General features: G+C 41.8%; 1 protein-coding gene across 1 annotated transcript; it reads right to left on the reverse strand.

The window, feature by feature from the left end:
* Window positions 1-2,696: 2,696 nt before the first annotated feature.
* On the reverse strand, window positions 2,697-15,941 carry CCDC110 (coiled-coil domain containing 110). The gene is made up of 8 exons (XM_086380416.1): window positions 15,893-15,941; window positions 15,083-15,514; window positions 8,182-8,237; window positions 7,683-7,748; window positions 6,426-6,536; window positions 6,271-6,330; window positions 3,509-5,594; window positions 2,697-2,919 (listed from the first exon to the last, which is right to left on the reverse strand). The coding sequence occupies exons 1-8, from the start codon at window positions 15,939-15,941 to the stop codon at window positions 2,714-2,716; spliced, it is 3,066 nt and encodes a 1,021-aa protein (XP_086236542.1). The 3' UTR covers window positions 2,697-2,713.
* Window positions 15,942-16,300: the final 359 nt, after the last annotated feature.

Here is a 16,300-nt window from a genome sequence, read left to right on the forward strand (position 1 = left end):
TTGCTCTGTTTCTTGATCTGTGTTTCTGAGGAGATGTTTAGGACTGTTTGAAACTGTTATAAAATCTCAAAGTGTACTCTTTAATTTGACATATTTTGCTCCTAACATTAAGAATATTGCCGAGTTGGAGGGTAGGTATGAAAATGGGGACTGGAGGGGTAGAACGTGCACAATGAATGCTTATTTTTCTATTAAGTGGTATCGTTTTTCTGGTTTTTTTTTTTCTGAGATTAATTTTTATTGGAGTGTAGTTGCTTTACAGTAAATTCTTATTTTGCTATTCCTTCTCGGAGGTATTTGGAGGTTGAGTTGACAGCTATCCAAGTGTCTCGGTCCATTAAAGCATTCTTAACATCAGGGAAGTACTGATCCAGTCTTATTTAATAGATTCTCATATACATGCGTTGTATAGTGAGGCAGATAGCTCGGTTAATGTGGTGTGGTGCCTTTTATGTATATCCCGTATAAAGCATCAGATCTGCCAGTGGCAGCCCCAGGCTGAGCAGGGTTGGTGAGGGTGTGGGGGGGGGTGTGGGGGATGGGAGACTGGGGATGCACTTTCAGTTCAGTATCTTATACAAAATGGCCAGGTTTCAATGGATGAAGTTGGTCCTTGTGTTCTCTCATTCTCCTCTGTAGCTGCTTCTCTAGGTCTTATCCTCTTCCTTCCCATGTTACCTCTTCACTGGCCCTATCACTTAAAAAAAAATCTGTTCTTAAAAGTTATGATTTAAATACATTCCTGTAATTCATAGTGAGGTATCTCTCAATAGTTCTCATTCAGTTGGGGTGGGGTAGTGGTGGTATTTAAAAGGGAAGTTTAGAAAGATGGTAACAATAACCCTGTGTACGAGACAGCAAAAGAGACACTGATGTATAGAGCAGTCTTGTGGACTCTGTGGGAGAGGGAGAGGGTGGGAAGATTTGGGAGAATGGCATTGAAGCATGTAGAATATCATATATGAAACGAGTTGCCAGTCCAGGTTCGATGCACGATGCTGGATGCTTGGGGCTGGTGCATTGGGATGACCCAGGGGGATGGTATGGGGAGGGAGAAGGGAGCAGGGTTCAGGATGGGGAACACATGTATACCTGTGGCGGATTCATTTTGATATTTGGCAAAACTAATACAATTATGTGAAGTTTAAAAATAAAATAAAATTAAAAAAAATAAAAGGGAAGTTTACAGTATCTATTAATTAAACTGTGGTGTTGGAAAAGACTCTTGAGAGTTCCTTGGACTGCAAGGAGGCCACACCAGTCAATCCTAAAGGAAATCAGTCCTGAATATTCATTGGAAGGACTGATGCTGAAGCTGAAGCCCTAATACTTTGGCCACCTGATGTGAAGAACTGACTCATTTGAAAAGACCCTCATGCTGGGAAAGATTGCAGGCAGGAAGAGAGGGGAGGAGAGAGGATGAAATGATTGGATGGCATCACTGACTTGATGAACATGAGTTTGGGTAAGCTCCAGGAGTTGGTGATGGACAGGGAAGCCTGGCGTGCTGCAGTCCATGGGGTTGCAAAGAGTCAGACACGACTGAGCGACTGAACTGAATTGATTAGTACAATGTGTTGGAGGAGTTATTTTTGATTCATGGTTTTTTTCTTAGTACTCGTCCCTCTGCCATTCTAGGCCTCCCAGAGCGGAAAATCAGAATGTGTAGAGGCTGCAGTGCTCTGCTTCTAGACCCAATTTTTTCTAACGGTGGAGAAGCCAAGTCAATCCAGATACACATGTGACTTTTGAAAGGGATTCAGAGGGTACAGAGAAGTTTTCCTGTTGTCAAACGTATATTTTTATTTCATGCCTCATCACTGTTTACTTTTTTTCTAAAAGAATAAATTTTTAAAGACTGAAAAAAGTTTTCTAAATGAATATTTAAGATTTTTATTTCCTATCCAAAGGACAGTGTGGAATGAACATCTCAAAGACAGTATCAGGGGTATCATGAGCCTCAGATCAGAATACATTTGTCTCAGAGTAGCTAAGTTTTTTCCAGGTAGACATAAATGAATAAAAATTCATTAAGTTACATAGTGATAAATGTCACCAAACAAGCCAAGGCTAAGGTGTTCCCATCTCTGCATTCAGCGGAGGCTCCAGAGCTGCTAGGGTAGGCTAGAGGCTACTCTGCACCCACCCTAACAAAAGTCTAAAAAACCAGGCTCATAAGGATCTGACTGAAAGAGAATTAAGCACAACCAATTCCAACAGAAGTAAGCACAACCCAGCACAACCAGGTCCAACAATCTGTAAAGGAAGACACCAAATTCAGACGCTCGACAATGTAAAATTCACAAAAATCCGGGTTTCGCTGGTGGCTCAGTGGTGAAGAATCCACCTGGCAATACAGGAGACACAGTTGCGCGCTCTGATCTGGGAAGATCTCACATGCCATGGAGCTACTAAGCCTGTGTATGTCACAGCTACTGAGCCTGTGCCCTGGAGCCCGCGAGCAGCAACTGCTGAAGCCTACGTGCTAGAGTCGCCTGCGCACCGCAGCTAGAGAAAAGCCTGTGCAGCAACAAAGACCCAGCATGGCCAAAAATAAACAAGTAAATACAATTATTATTTTTTTTTAATCCATCTTCCAGTTTAAAAACAAAACACAACTACTAGACATGCCAGGAAGCAGGAAAATGTAACCCACAACCGGGAGAAAAATCAGTCAATAGAAATGAACCCCATAATGGTAGAGAAGATGGAATTAGCAAATAAAGACATTAAAATGGCTATTTGACCTGTTATTGTATTTAAAGGAAAAGCTCAGAGTTTTCTCTTGAACTAACCACTGTGTGACTTTTTTCATGTTGCCTGTTGGAATTGGAAGAACCCGTGGGAAAGTTCTGCCTACTGCTGTTGCTGTGAGCAAGAAGCTCCTTTGTCTCTGATCCAGGATTCTCATGTCTTCCACTGGAACCCATGACACCGCGTCAGGCTATAACACATTATTAGCTTACAAACTGGATAGAGTCTCAAGGTATTTATAGTTCTTGACAGCATGAGAATATATACCTAATTCCAATTTCTAATTAAAAACTAGCCCAATCAATTATAAGGTAATCATAATCATATGTGGAGGTAAATTTAAAGCTTTTTGTTGAAAAAAGCACCTGGATGAAAGATTTTGAAATATTGTTTTCAGAAATTTATTTACATGTCTTGGATGGAAGCAGTTGATACAGTTTACTTGGAGTTCCTGGGGGAAAAAAAAAGAATTTTTGAAAAGATGGGACTGCTAAGTGTACTGTGGAAAAATAATAATTAAAAAAATTTCCTGCTTGCTACCAAAGTTGCTTTAGCCATATACAATATATAGAAGTCGTATAAATAACACATCTCATCAAAGGACCAAAATCTCTAAGTAATTCGACTATGTAATGAATTGGATACAAATCTTACAAAAATAGTGTTCACTTTCTTATTACTGTCCTCTGGCTAATGCCTGATAGACAAAAGAAATTTTAAACACATTTCTACGAATCCACCAAGATATACATACCTTTCAAACCAAGGGCTAAAGGCCTATTCCCAGGACTAGAGGTATCTTCATAAATATCATAGATGTCAAAATGGAATTTATCTTTCCTTGAAATGTGACCCATTTTTGAGAGGTCAATATGGTGACTGCAGATTTTTTCACTTAGATTTGAATATTCTCTTTGAAGATTCCGCATCTCAAATTCCAAGGTGTCCCTTTCATTCTCTATACTTCTTACATAATTTTCTAAGAGTATTTTGTCTTCCTCAAGTCTACTGATGCTGTTTTCAAATTTTATACTTTCTTGACTATTTTTTTTTAGTTCCTCTTTTAGAAGCTGATTATCGGTCTTAATTTCCATTAACATTTTTGATAACAGTTCACATTCATTGCCCATTTCTGACAAACTATTCTTATAAATACTTGCTTCTGACTTTGCATTTTTTATCTCTTGCAGAAAATTCTCTTCCGCAGTAGATTGGTATGTTTGAATATCCTCAATTTCTCTTGCCATCATCTCTCTCGCAGCAGTAGATTCTTGTAAGGTGGTTTCAAGATTAAGCTTTTCATTTTTAACTGTTTCTACTATTTGAAGAAGTGTCTCTTGTTCGATTTTTGCCAATCTTTCTTTCTCTTTCAGCTGCGCTGTCTCTAGGCGGGTCTCTTTCAGTTCATTTTCCAGTGCCCCTTTTTCCTTTAGAAGCTGATGAGTTTTTTTCTCTAACATTTCTTTTTCCTCTTGTATCAATAGAATATTTGTTTTCATTGATTCCATTTCTATGCTCAATCGTTTGTTTTCATTATTGACAATGGCCATATCACTTTGAGTTTTGTGTTCCTTGCTTTTTAGTTGATCTAATGCTTCTATGATTTGTTGATTCTCCAAAGAAAGTTGACTGTTTTTTTCCTCGAGGGTTTTATTTTGTCCTTGGAGAACATTATAGTTACTAACTATTTTTTTCAATTCTTTAAGACATTCTTTGCCATCTTCTTCTGTTTTAGTTAACTTGGACTGGAGAGTATTCTTTTCTTCAACCAGTGTCTTAAGTTGCTTTTCATACATTTCAATTTTCTGTATCAGAGATTGTGTGGTAAAGACAAGAGGTTTAATTTTTGTTTTAAGGGTTAGGTTTTCATTCTCTAGTTTCATTACTTTTTTCTGTATTTGCATAGATTCTTTCAAGTAATTCTGTAAGTACTGAATTTTTGCTACACATTGCTCAGTAACAGAATTGACTTTGGATGTTTTCTCATTTTCAAATATTATTGATCCTTGTTTTACTGTAAATGGTTGTTTTTCTTTGTCTTTCATTTCATATTTTGTTGGGTCAATGAATGCCAATGCATGTCTCGGGACTCTGGAATGGAGTTTTAAATCTGCAATATTCTTGTCAGTGATAGGAATTTCTTTATTGTTTTTCTCATTCCTTTTTCCCCTGTGTATTTCGCTCCTAGATAATTTTTTACATTTCCTACAAAAATTCACATGGAATTTTGACACTGTTTCCCTAAGTGGGAGCAATTTGTTTACTAATGCCTCTAATTCCAAAATTCTCTTTGATTTTATATCTTCACTTAAGTTACTTTCAATATTTTCTTCCTTAATGAAATTGTTTTTTTCTTTGTGAACGGGGGGCAGGTCATAATTCCCATGCCTTGGAACAGCTTTTAAAGTCTGCAGTTCGTTTGTAAGTGCCAGTTCCCTATTATGTGACTTTTGAAGCTCTTCCTTCATTTGTTTAATGGAATGGCAAATATCATCTAAATTTTCACAAAATCCATTCTTGAGAAAAGGCATTGTCATTCTGGACTTATCCAGAATTAGCGTCTCAGCTTGAGACATCCCATTTTGAGGTACATTAGGTAGAAAATTATAAAAGTTATTATAATTCTTCAACCCGTCAGAATTTTCTGAAGCTGAATTATCTGTCGAAATTCTCAGAGGTAATGGGTCCTTGAAATGTATCTGGCATGGAACATCTATACTTTGAGGAAGACTGTCAATAGTATCACTACTGAATTTTTCTTCTGCTGAATGAAGAGTTCTGGAATCCTCAAAATGATGAATTTTCTCTGTAGAAAGGGTTTCTTCTTGATTCTCTATAGGCTAGTAAAAATAAAAATCATACTATGTACTATCATTCGCCACATGACCAACAAATTAAGACAATATTTTGGGGAGGATATATTTTTACAACCAGAATGAACATTTTCTCCATTTCTGCAGCAGAGAAGCCTAACAAGTATGGTTCATTTTCTGCAGGAAACTCTACCTTTATTACAGACCTGTAACTCTGGTTTTCACAGTTTGCTTGGAAATTATACTTATTTTCTTAAGTAGTGAGATAGCAGGGCCAACCCCTCAATTTCAGAAATAGAAATCCAACATTTCTCAAGAGACCATCATACCTTGATGGGGAAGACAGCAGCCATAGTTCAAAGGGAAGTTTAAAGAAAATGAAAAGTTTCATTCCTTCTGTATGTCAACCTTAGCTTGTCTTCCTAGTTTCAAGTGTATCTAGGGCTGTGACTGTTCTGGAAATGTGAGTTCTAATAAGTGGAGACACACAGTGAGTCTGGTTTGGACCTGTTCTAGAGAACTCAGAGGTCTAAGTCAATCCTAAAAGTAGGAGAACTCATAAGTGGACAGAAAGGCTATAAAAGCTGCCTTGCATTTCAGTTTACTTGGGAATCTTTAGATATCTGGACTAAGTCAAATGCCCTTCCTATGCTCTTCTAAGAGAAACAAGAAAATTGTAGAAGTATGGAGGAGGAAAACATACATCTTTCAGGGTTTTCAGGACAGGAGTTTCCTTATTTTCACCTCTGACAATCCAGTCACCCTGTGAAGAAGGGGAGAATGTAAAGATGAAGATCAAAGGTTGTAACATTTCTGAAGTACCGAAATGTAGAAATGATCCTATGTTGAAGAACATACCAAAGCCGTTTCATTGTGTGTGCCGAATACTAGATTTTTTTCTGGGTTAAATTGTGGGTTTTCTACTTCAATGATACTTTTGTTCAATATTTCACTGATTTCAGACTGTACCTTTAAAAGACAAATTAAGACTATCAGACCTTGATTTATAAACTTATGAATGCACAAGAATAATAGATATTATAATTAAAAGATATCTTTAAATTTCCTACACATAAAAATTGACCATCATATAAAATATAAATTAAATTAAAATTACTGTAATCTCTATTGAAGGACTCTTTAAGAAAAGCATGCCTTTACTATGTGATTATAAAATGAGAAAGGCTTAACTGAGGAAAGCAGAATCTTCTGAATCAAAATAACTTTAGATGTTTGTTTTTTATGTTGTTGAATAAATCAGAGATCCTTGATCTTTGTCATCAGAGTGGACTCTGTTGTGTCAGCCTCAGGAGGCTTTTGTCTTCTCTTCCCGTTTCCCCACTCTTGCTTCTAGTACAGGAATGTCAGGGTGAAGTTTATATAGGGCCTCCAGTTGTATGTGTTGTGTTCTGTACCCCCAGAATCCACACCCTGTCCTGTTAACACTACCCCTTGTTTCTTCTGGATAAAGACCCTGTGCCTTTGGCGGTGGTAGAGAGCCCCCCTCCAGCTCCAAGGGGTGAGCATGTGACCAGTTAGGGCGTTGCCTCCCTCTGAACAGGGACTGCTTTCAAGAATGCATAGGGGGCCATCAGAATCAGGACAAACTGCTAAGAGAGAAAAGCACAGTCTCTTCTCTAACTGGAGCCTGGAAAGATAAAGGCCGGAACTTTTAGCAACCCTTTTGCTACCACCTGGAGTCTGAGAATCCGATACTGTCAAAAGCAGAACCATGATAAGGAGGGAGGCTGGTTCTTGGATGATGTAGTCCTGGTCACACAGATAAAGCCATCCCCAAGTGCACTATCCCTGGGGTTTTCATTGCCAGATCTAACAAAGTGCAATTTCCCCTTACTTTGAGTTAGATTTTGTATCACTTATGACGAGAGTTCCTATTTTTAGACTGTATATAGGTAGCAGTTTAAACATACTTAAAAAAAAAAAAATACAGGTATAACAATGTAGTTTCCTCCAAATTTGGAGTCTAGAATAGATTGCAGCTCTATTTTATCACATTTAGTTTCAAGTTATCGAGTGGCTAAGGGTCGTCAGCTTAGACATGTACGATGGTATCCTCAGTTTGCATATTTTCTATGTAAATTAAAAGAAACATACCATGCTAACATTTTGCAGAGTCTGTATTCGGAGAGCCTGAAACGATTCCAGTTGTTGCTGAAGGGCCTATAACAAAGTTATACAGGGATGGAATTGAACATCTGTAGGTGAACATACACTTTGTTATGGGATTCCCTAGTGGCCCAGATGGTAAAGAATCTGCCTGCAATGCAGGAGACCTGGGTCAGGAAGATCCCCTGGAGAAGGGCATGACAACCCACTCTGGTATTCTTGCCTGGAGAATCCCATGGACAGAAGAGCCTGTCAGGCTACAGTCCACGGGGTCGCACAAAGTCGGGCACTAATGAAACGACTTAGCACGCATGAATGCACACTTTGTTAGAATTAAAAAAAAATATCCCCCAAAGTTGCCTATTACAGGGATCACGTGGAGGGTCAGGTGGCTGGCTTACTAATCATTCTTGCTCACTCTCAAGTATTCTGAGAAAGATCAGACTTTACACAGGTTTTCTGAGAAAATAAAATGAAATATACTCACTTTCAATGCTGATTGTGGTTGGATTTGATTTTCTGATTCTGATACACAGCCGTGTTCTAAAAAGTAAAATTGAAAAATGATGTGATTTAATTCTTAATTGTTATTTTTAAACAATGTTAATGGAAAGCAATCTCTTAGCTTTCTTGGATGGTGAGGCAAAGAGATAATGAGATGACTGATGTTCACATTAGGATAAACCCAGTGCTACCAGTATAACGAATTAAGAAATAATTTTCATCTGACTTAAAATACTGCACCTACTTGAGGTTGTAACAGTGGTTTTACTTTTATAATAAATCATTAACTTGTAACACCAAACTTAGAATACTCTGAAACTTAGATATCTTTGTTTGTTTCAGGGATATAAACTATATATTTTTTGGTATAAAAATGAACAATTCTCATATGATGGGAGACCCTTGGCAAAGTACTCTATGGGTCTCAGTGTCTATGAAACAGCCATGTGATGTTTTTCTTCCTTAATCTGGAAAACAGTTTGGATTAATAGAACATAGGTCTTATTGTGTTCTTAAGCAAAGTGCTATATAAACATCCGTGTGTTCCTTCCTAAAAAACAGATCATAGATCTGCAGTAGAGGAGAGACTATATAATGTTTGCAAGTTTCATGACAAATGCAAAATTTTTATTTAAAAAATTTTAAAAACATGTCCTGAATGAAATGAGAGTTACATTAGAATGCTCCCCCTAGGCTGGCAATTTCTGATATTTAGGAGAAGGTTTCTAAAGAGTTCAGCATAGCTCCTTTGGAATGAAAGTCTGCCAGATGTTATAGAAACTGGTTGCAAAGCGTCTTCCCTCCCATCCCGTCCCAATCTGGCCCTTATCACTGAGAGAGCAGCTCTGGTTCACAACCTGGAGTCATTTGGCCAACTGAAGAATCCCACCTTCATCACAGAGCAGGGATGGACAGTGAGTCCATCTGGTTACTGCTCAGCTTTGCATCTTACTGGGAATAAAATGGTAGTCAGAAATGTTCGTCTCAGAGAGGAAAAAAGGAACTCAAGTTAAGGTCTGGACCAGTCCTGTAAGGCATCCCAAAGTTTTTCAAACTCTAAAATAATCACTGCAATATTGTAAAGTAATTAGCCTCCAATTAAAATAAATAAATTAATTTTAAAAATAAATAAATAAAATAAAATAACCTCTTCTGATGAACTCAAATATTAATAGATCAAAATGCAAACGAGAAAAGAATGTATCACCTGTTGCTGCTGCTGCTAAGTCGCTTCAGTTGTGTCCGACTCTGTGCGACCCCATAGACTGCAGCCCACTAGGCTCCTCTGTCCCTGGGATTCTCCAGGCAAGAATACTGGAGTGGGTTGCCATTTCTTTCTCCAATGCGTGAAAGTGAAGTCATTCAGTAGTGCCCGACTCTTAGCGACCCCATGGACTGCAGCCTACCAGGCTCCTCCATCCATGGGATTTTCCAGGCAAGAGTACTGGAGTGGGATGCCATTGCCTTCTCCGAATATATCACTTAGAATCCCACCATCCAGAATTAAAGATGCTTGCCCCTTGGAAGGAAAGCTATGACACACCTAGACAGCATATTAAAAGCAGAGGCATCACTTTGCCGACAAAGGTCCGTAGAGTCAAACCTATGTATGGTTTTTCCAGTAGTCATGTATGAGTGAAAGAGTTGGACCATAAAGAGGACTGAGCACTGGAAAACTGATGCTTTCAAATGGTGGTGCTGGAGAAGACTCTTGAGAGTCCCTTGGACAGCAAGGAGCTCAAACCAGTCAATCCTAAAGGAAATCAATCCTGAATATTCATTGGAAGGACCGATGCTAAAGCTGAAGCTCCAATACTTTGGCCACGTGATGCAAAGAGCCTACTCACTGGAAAAGACCCTGATGCTGGGAAAGATTAATGGCAGGAAGAGAAGGGGGTGACAGAGAATGAGATGGTTAGATAGCATCACTGACTCAATGGACATGAGTTTGAGCAAACTCCGAGGCAGTGAAGGACAGGGAAGCCTGGTGTTCTGCAGTCCATGGGGTCACAGAGAGTTAGACACGACTTAGCGACTGAAAAACAACAACAACAAAATTTTAGGTACCCACCCTTTAGTCAGCTCTCTAGACACATACATGGAAAAAAACAAATGATTTTCAATCAATGGGATCATATTACGCATTCTACTTTTAAATAATAATATTAGACTTATATTTGATAAAATAAAACCGCAAATAGTCAAATGTATTGCTAGTATTCAGATTTTTACTCACTACATGAGAGATTATTTCTTATGAGAGCCCTCTAAAATATTGGAAATGGGTCATGAAACAGATTAAGAGATTGGAAATTTTATGTTTTAAGTGGGGCTTCCCTGATGGCTCAGCAGGTAAAGAAGCCGCCTACAAATAACATACATTTCTGATGTGAATATTCAGTGTGATTCACTCCATCCGTGCCAAAAAAGGGGGTAAATGATGAAAAAATTGGCCTCGTCCTTCCTCCCCAGTTGTCATGATGTTTGATAGTGATATTATTTTCACGTTTCATGATGTTCACACTTTGTTCTGTAACTATAATTCTCACAAAACTATTTAAACCCAAAGATAAGATATTATTGTTGTAAATATTCCCAGCCTTTGGCTTTATTCTTAACGGATTTCCTATTCACAATTTTATCTCTTCCTGCACCCGCAGCAACAGTCTCCCTTTTCTGCACAGATTTCCTTTATCTTGTTAGGACTTGCAAGTTTACGGCTAAATATAAGGACTCCTTTTGCTAAGATGGAGTAAGAAATGTGGGGCAAAAAGAAATCCAAAGACTTGTTCAAGAGATACAGCGAATGAAGATCTTAAGGAAAGAGCATGGCCTTTCTAGACGGCTTCTACATGGACCTCCCTCCCTCCGTCTTGTTCCCCTGTGGGAGGTGGAGGTTTGTGGCACTGGAGATATATATATATATATATATGCAGCATTTTCTGGTTTTACTTTGGCAGTGGATAAGGTGCCTGGCGGGGACAGGCATTTGGGGGAAGAGATATGAAGGTCCAAGAAATTTTTTAACTAGAGAGAGTCTAATCTACCTGCTTGCTGTGGAAACCATGTAGTGGAAATGGAGACGAAGAAGAATTCTGGAGAATGAGGCCAAAGTTAAGAACTACAGAATTCCAGGAGAGATACAATCTGGAGGGAATGGCCTGTGATGGAGCAGGGACAGTCCTCCCATGGAAGTGGGGGCAGCAGAGAATGCGGGGGGTGGGGGGCAGCAGAGAATGCGGGACACAGCCAGGTAGCTTAGCAGAATTTAAGGTTGAGGGTCAGGGTGTTTGGGTCTGACTGCTTCTAATTTTTTCATACAGTATGAGATCATGTTGCCCTTTGAGAGGTAGTGGTGAGAGGTGCTGGAGATTTCATGAAACAAGAAAAGTGAAACAGTTATCTTGCAGAGGGCTTGATAAAGTGTTTTCTGGGGAAATAATGTAACTTTTCCAAATAGCATTGAGATCCACAGTATGACCACAGTAAAACACAGTGAGTGAGTGTTTTTCTCCACCAAAGTTCTGATGATTCAGTGAAGATACAGGGTAGGCAGAGAGAGTCATTTATTTTAAAAAGCTATCAAAAGAACTTTTTATTTTTCTTATGAGTTTCAGAGACACTGGCTGCCCCTTACTCCCAACAGGAAGATAATTTTAAAATTCATCAATACTTAAAGAACCACATAGGATTTTGTGATTCTAGAATTGGAAGAGAAGTTATGAATGAAGCACAGGAGAGGGAACAGAATCACACGTCACAGTTTAATTAAGTCCTTGCTAAATGTACAGTATTGGGAAGTATTTAGACTAAGTAGAGGATGTGGTGCCAGTCCTGAAGAGGCTTAATCTCTATTCAGATTGAAAGAAATATTATTCAGATTAGATTCAATTTAAATTCTCTAGCTGTTTCATATTTAAATGTCAGAATTTAAAAACAAGATAGTTTGCAACAGGATACTTTTTGAGATAATTTAGGTAAAGATATGGGGAATTTATTCTAAAGTCTAAAGGAGCTTATGTCATAGTAGACATATTTTTGTTGTTTAGTTGCTAAGTTATGTCTGACCCCTTGGACTGTAGCCCACCAAATTTGTCCATGGGACTTCCCAGGCAAGAAACTGCAGTGGGTTGCCGTTTCCTTCTCCAGGGCATCTTTCCCACCAAGGAATCAAACCCAAGTCTCCTGCATTGGCAGGTGGATTCTTTACCACTGAGCCACCAGGCCAGCCCATTCAACCTATAGAGAAAGTTTTAAGGACATAGCTGTAGCTAACGGAGCAGGAAGAACAAATGAATTTTTAAAATGCGATGTGGTAATAATTCTATATATGATGTTAGATACTCTGTAATTGAAGCTTTTTAATTCTCAGGTTCAAACACTGAATTTTGCTGCGGCAATTCCCATTCACTCCTAGAAGGAATTGTTTTTGAAGCCTTGTGAGCTGCTCCATCCAAGCCTTCATTCATTCATGCAACAACTGTTTTTGAACAGCGCTATCTATCAAGTACTGTCCAAGGTACTGGCGATCTTAAAGTTGAACAAAACATGCAACATCTCTGCCCATGTGAAGCTTCCCTTCTAGTGAGGGGCACAGAGGATAGAGTGTGTAGGACGGGAGTAACTCCTATGGGGAAATGTAGGGCACAGGGGAGGGTATGTCCCTGCACAAGGCGCTGTCCCGGGAGCTCTGCAGCCAGGCTGCCTGGGCTGGAAGCCTGACTTCACCAGACGCTTGCCGTGAGGGCTCAGTGTCTAGTTTCTAGGCAAAGCCTTACACAGTGCATGGTATACAGTAAGTACTCAAGAAAACTTTACTAATATTACTGTAGCAGCAAGGATGTTATCAATATGATGATGGTTTGGTAAATTTAAAATTTCTAATTGAGATGGAGAGCAGGGATGACTGCTCCAGTTCTCCACTGCTTCCTGGTTTGCTCAGAACAAGCCCTCTCATCCTACATGGAACTGCAAAGCCCAGTTTCCTCTCTGAACCCTCCTGCCATCCTCCTCCTCCTCCTCGCTCATTCTGCCCCTGTCGCTAGCTATTCCTCAAACATACCAGGGCTCCTCCCACCTCAGGGCCCCTGCAGCTGCTGTTCTCTCTTCCCAGAATGTTCTTTCCCCAGAAATCTGCACTGACAACTCCTTGAGCTCCTTCAGGCCTTTGCTCAGATGTCATCTGCTAATGAAGTCTCCTCCCATCCTGTTTGAAATAAAATTGCCCACTCCCCACCCACCTCTGACATTCCATATACTCCACCACTTCATATATTAACTACTTAAGTTCAGAGACCTGAGAACTATTGCAGGGCATTGTAATTCGGTGTTATTTATGCAAATCACGTTAATGTTCTGTTGGTCAGCACCCAAAGAACAGACCTCTTGGTGATGATGAAATGTAGCTAAGAGAACAGAAAGAGGGCAGGGCACAGGGTCACACATCCGAGTTTCGTCTTTAGCTTTAGGCAGAAGATCCCTGCCATCCTTCATCACATCTGACTTGGAATATCTCTCACTGATTGAGCCCCTGCCCTTATACACACCATGCTCTAGTGAGTAAGACAGGATCTCTCAGCCAAGCCTATGTGCTATTTTGTATGCAACGTCATTTTCTGTGAATGCTGGCATTTTCCTCCAGAGCCTTACATCTCGCTCACGTTAGAGAACACACAGTCTTGCCAAATTCAAGTCCTTCAGTCTCTTCTGACCTTACATGCTCTCCCTGTGGTGTGGAACTGTCAAAACAGTCTTTGAGGACTTCTCCCTGGGTCAGGACTTCTGGAACCACCCCCACCCACCCACACATTGCACAGGGGTGCCTGCCTGGCCTCCCCCCAGAAGATGAGCGGTGCTCAGAAGAGCGGAGAGGGGTCAGGTCAGCCCACTGTTCCCGTGGGGGCCACTGAGGTATGGCTTATCCTGGTGGTCACGGGCATCCCGCTGTCTTTATCTACAAGGGTGTGGCTGTGCCAGCCCTATTTTCAGAGCCCTTGACAAAGCCTTTGTGAAGGTCCCTGGTTTCTGAAGATGGACAAACCCTTCTTGACCTCAGATCTCCGGTTACTTCTCCCAGCCCCTCTGCGTGGGGATGGCCACGTGTCCCGCGTGGCTTAGGGGCAACTGTAGATCCGAAGGTGGCCCATCAGTTTACAGATGGCCTCCCGCCCCCAGCGCTCTGCCCCTCACCTGACATCTCTCATGAACACCAGGCCCCTCTGAGAGCCCTGGAGCCTCCTCCAGCCTCTCTGGAGGAAGCCAGACTCCAACTTCAGTGTGCTCGGATGCCCCACCCCACCCCCACACATCTTATTCATGGTTTATATGGAGCTTGAAAACTGCAGCTCTTTAATTATTTCAAACACCCTCCCTATACACCCTTCCAGTAGTCCGCAGATATTTACCATAAAAAGTTCTTTTGGAAAGAATCCTTTTTAGTGATTGTCCATAAAAATCAGCAACTTCTTATTTGATATTCAGAGAAGCAGAAGAGTGTAGCAGGTGTGTTAAGGCCTGGACATTTGCAGCTACCCTGCTGAATACTGGCTCTGTCACTTGCTGTGTGACCTTGGGGGAGTTAGTTAACCTCTCTGTGCCTCACTCAGTTCCCTCGCCTGTAACATGAGAAGAACAGTCGTACCTACTTCATAAGGTTGTTGTGAAGATTAAGTTGATCCATTTAAGTGCTCAGGACCGTACGTGGCCCAAAGGAAATGTTCCGTGTTAGTTACTGTTAATACCAGCTGAACAGTTACCGGAAGTACACCAGTTGGGCCCGGGGATTTAGGCTGCGTACTGGTTGCTACGTCATTTATTGTAGTTTTGCTACAGTAAAAAGGCAGAAACACTGCTGCGGGCCGAGCTTGGCCGGGAGGTTTTTTTACCTGTTTCACTGCTACCATTTTCCTTTATCCCCTCAGAAGAATTTAGGATCTTGGATGCTGAAAGGAGGACGCAGTCAACCTCATCCTCTTCCTCAGGACGCTTTTCTGTAACAAAACAGCACTGGGCTTCAGCCTTTTGGCTTTGCCGGGAGGAAGGAGACGAGGCCTGGGGAGGAGGGAGACGAGGCCTGGGGATGCGGGGCGCGGGCGCGCTAAGCGGCCACCGGAGGGCGCGCTGGGCCGGAGGCTGGGCGGGCGCCTGGATGCCTTCCTCCTGGCCGGCAGAGGTGCGCGGCTGGTCCTGCAGATCCGCACCCAAGACCCGACTCGCTCTGGGGGTGAAGGGGCCGGGGTCGGGGAGGCGGCGCTCTCCAGTACCCGTCCACCTCCCAGGGCGCCCCTTCAAAGGCCAGTCCCACCACCTTACCCGGGCTCATTTCTGCTACTCAAGGCCTCTTCCCAACTGCCTTCCCTCCTCCCAGGCATTCTGCTCGGTTGCTTCTAGCCCGGACATCTCGTTGCTTGGCAACGGGGTGGCGGGGACCACGCGAGGGGCAGTGGGGGCGCGCGCAGCGGTGGGGGTGGGAAGGAGGAAGATGTGCGCTGGGGTCTGGGGCCCCGGATCCCAAACGCCCGCCCCGCCCGAGCGGTGCCTGCAACGGTCGCGTGTTGGGAAGGTCCCACCTTCGCTGCTGCTGCTAAGTCGCTTCAGTCGTGTCCGACTCTCTGCGACCCCATGGACAGCAGTCCACCAGGTTCCTCTGTCCATGGGATTCTCTAGGCAAGAATACTGGAGTGGGTTGCCATTACCTTCTCCACCCACCTTCGCTGTGCCCCCCAAATCCAGTGACAAACTCATCAGGGCGCCCCCTTCCCTGCCCCCCGCGTCTCCCCTGCTCATCTAGAAATTGATCAGACTCTGACTTAACGCAGCACCTGTTGAGCCTAAGTTGTGTGGACAGAGTCGGGTGTTTGGAGAGACACAGACACCTAGGAACTCCCCGCCTGCTCTGATCTCTCTGATTGCCATTTCATTGTTTTATTCTGTTCTCTTCCTCTTGTTTCAACCCATCTGTCAGGTCAGTTTCAGCGACTTGGGATTCAAGCTATCTTAGACAGGGACATCTGTTTGCTGCGGTTAAAAGACCCCTATTTCCAGTAATGAACTTACAATACCAGCGTATTGAAATGTACGCATTAGAGCTGTCGCGGAGGCGC

This window comes from Bos grunniens, chromosome 27 (genome assembly GCF_055505025.1).
Source record: "Bos grunniens cultivar Pamir isolate PY7600 chromosome 27, Bosgru_T2T1.0, whole genome shotgun sequence".
Lineage (NCBI taxonomy): Eukaryota > Metazoa > Chordata > Mammalia > Artiodactyla > Bovidae > Bos > Bos grunniens.

Bases quoted from the DNA above. Each gene is read 5' to 3' on its own strand.
- CCDC110 (XM_086380416.1), bottom strand. From the start codon at position 15,941: ATGAGTTTGTCACTGGATTTGGGGGGCACAGCGAAGGTGGGTGGAGAA. The intron at 15,515-15,892 runs GTAATGGCAACC...AGCAGAAATGAG, and splicing joins AGCGAAGGTGGGTGGAGAAG to CCCGGGTAAGGTGGTGGGAC. The intron at 6,331-6,425 runs GTATGTTCTTCA...CCTTCTTCACAG, and splicing joins CACACAATGAAACGGCTTTG to GGTGACTGGATTGTCAGAGG.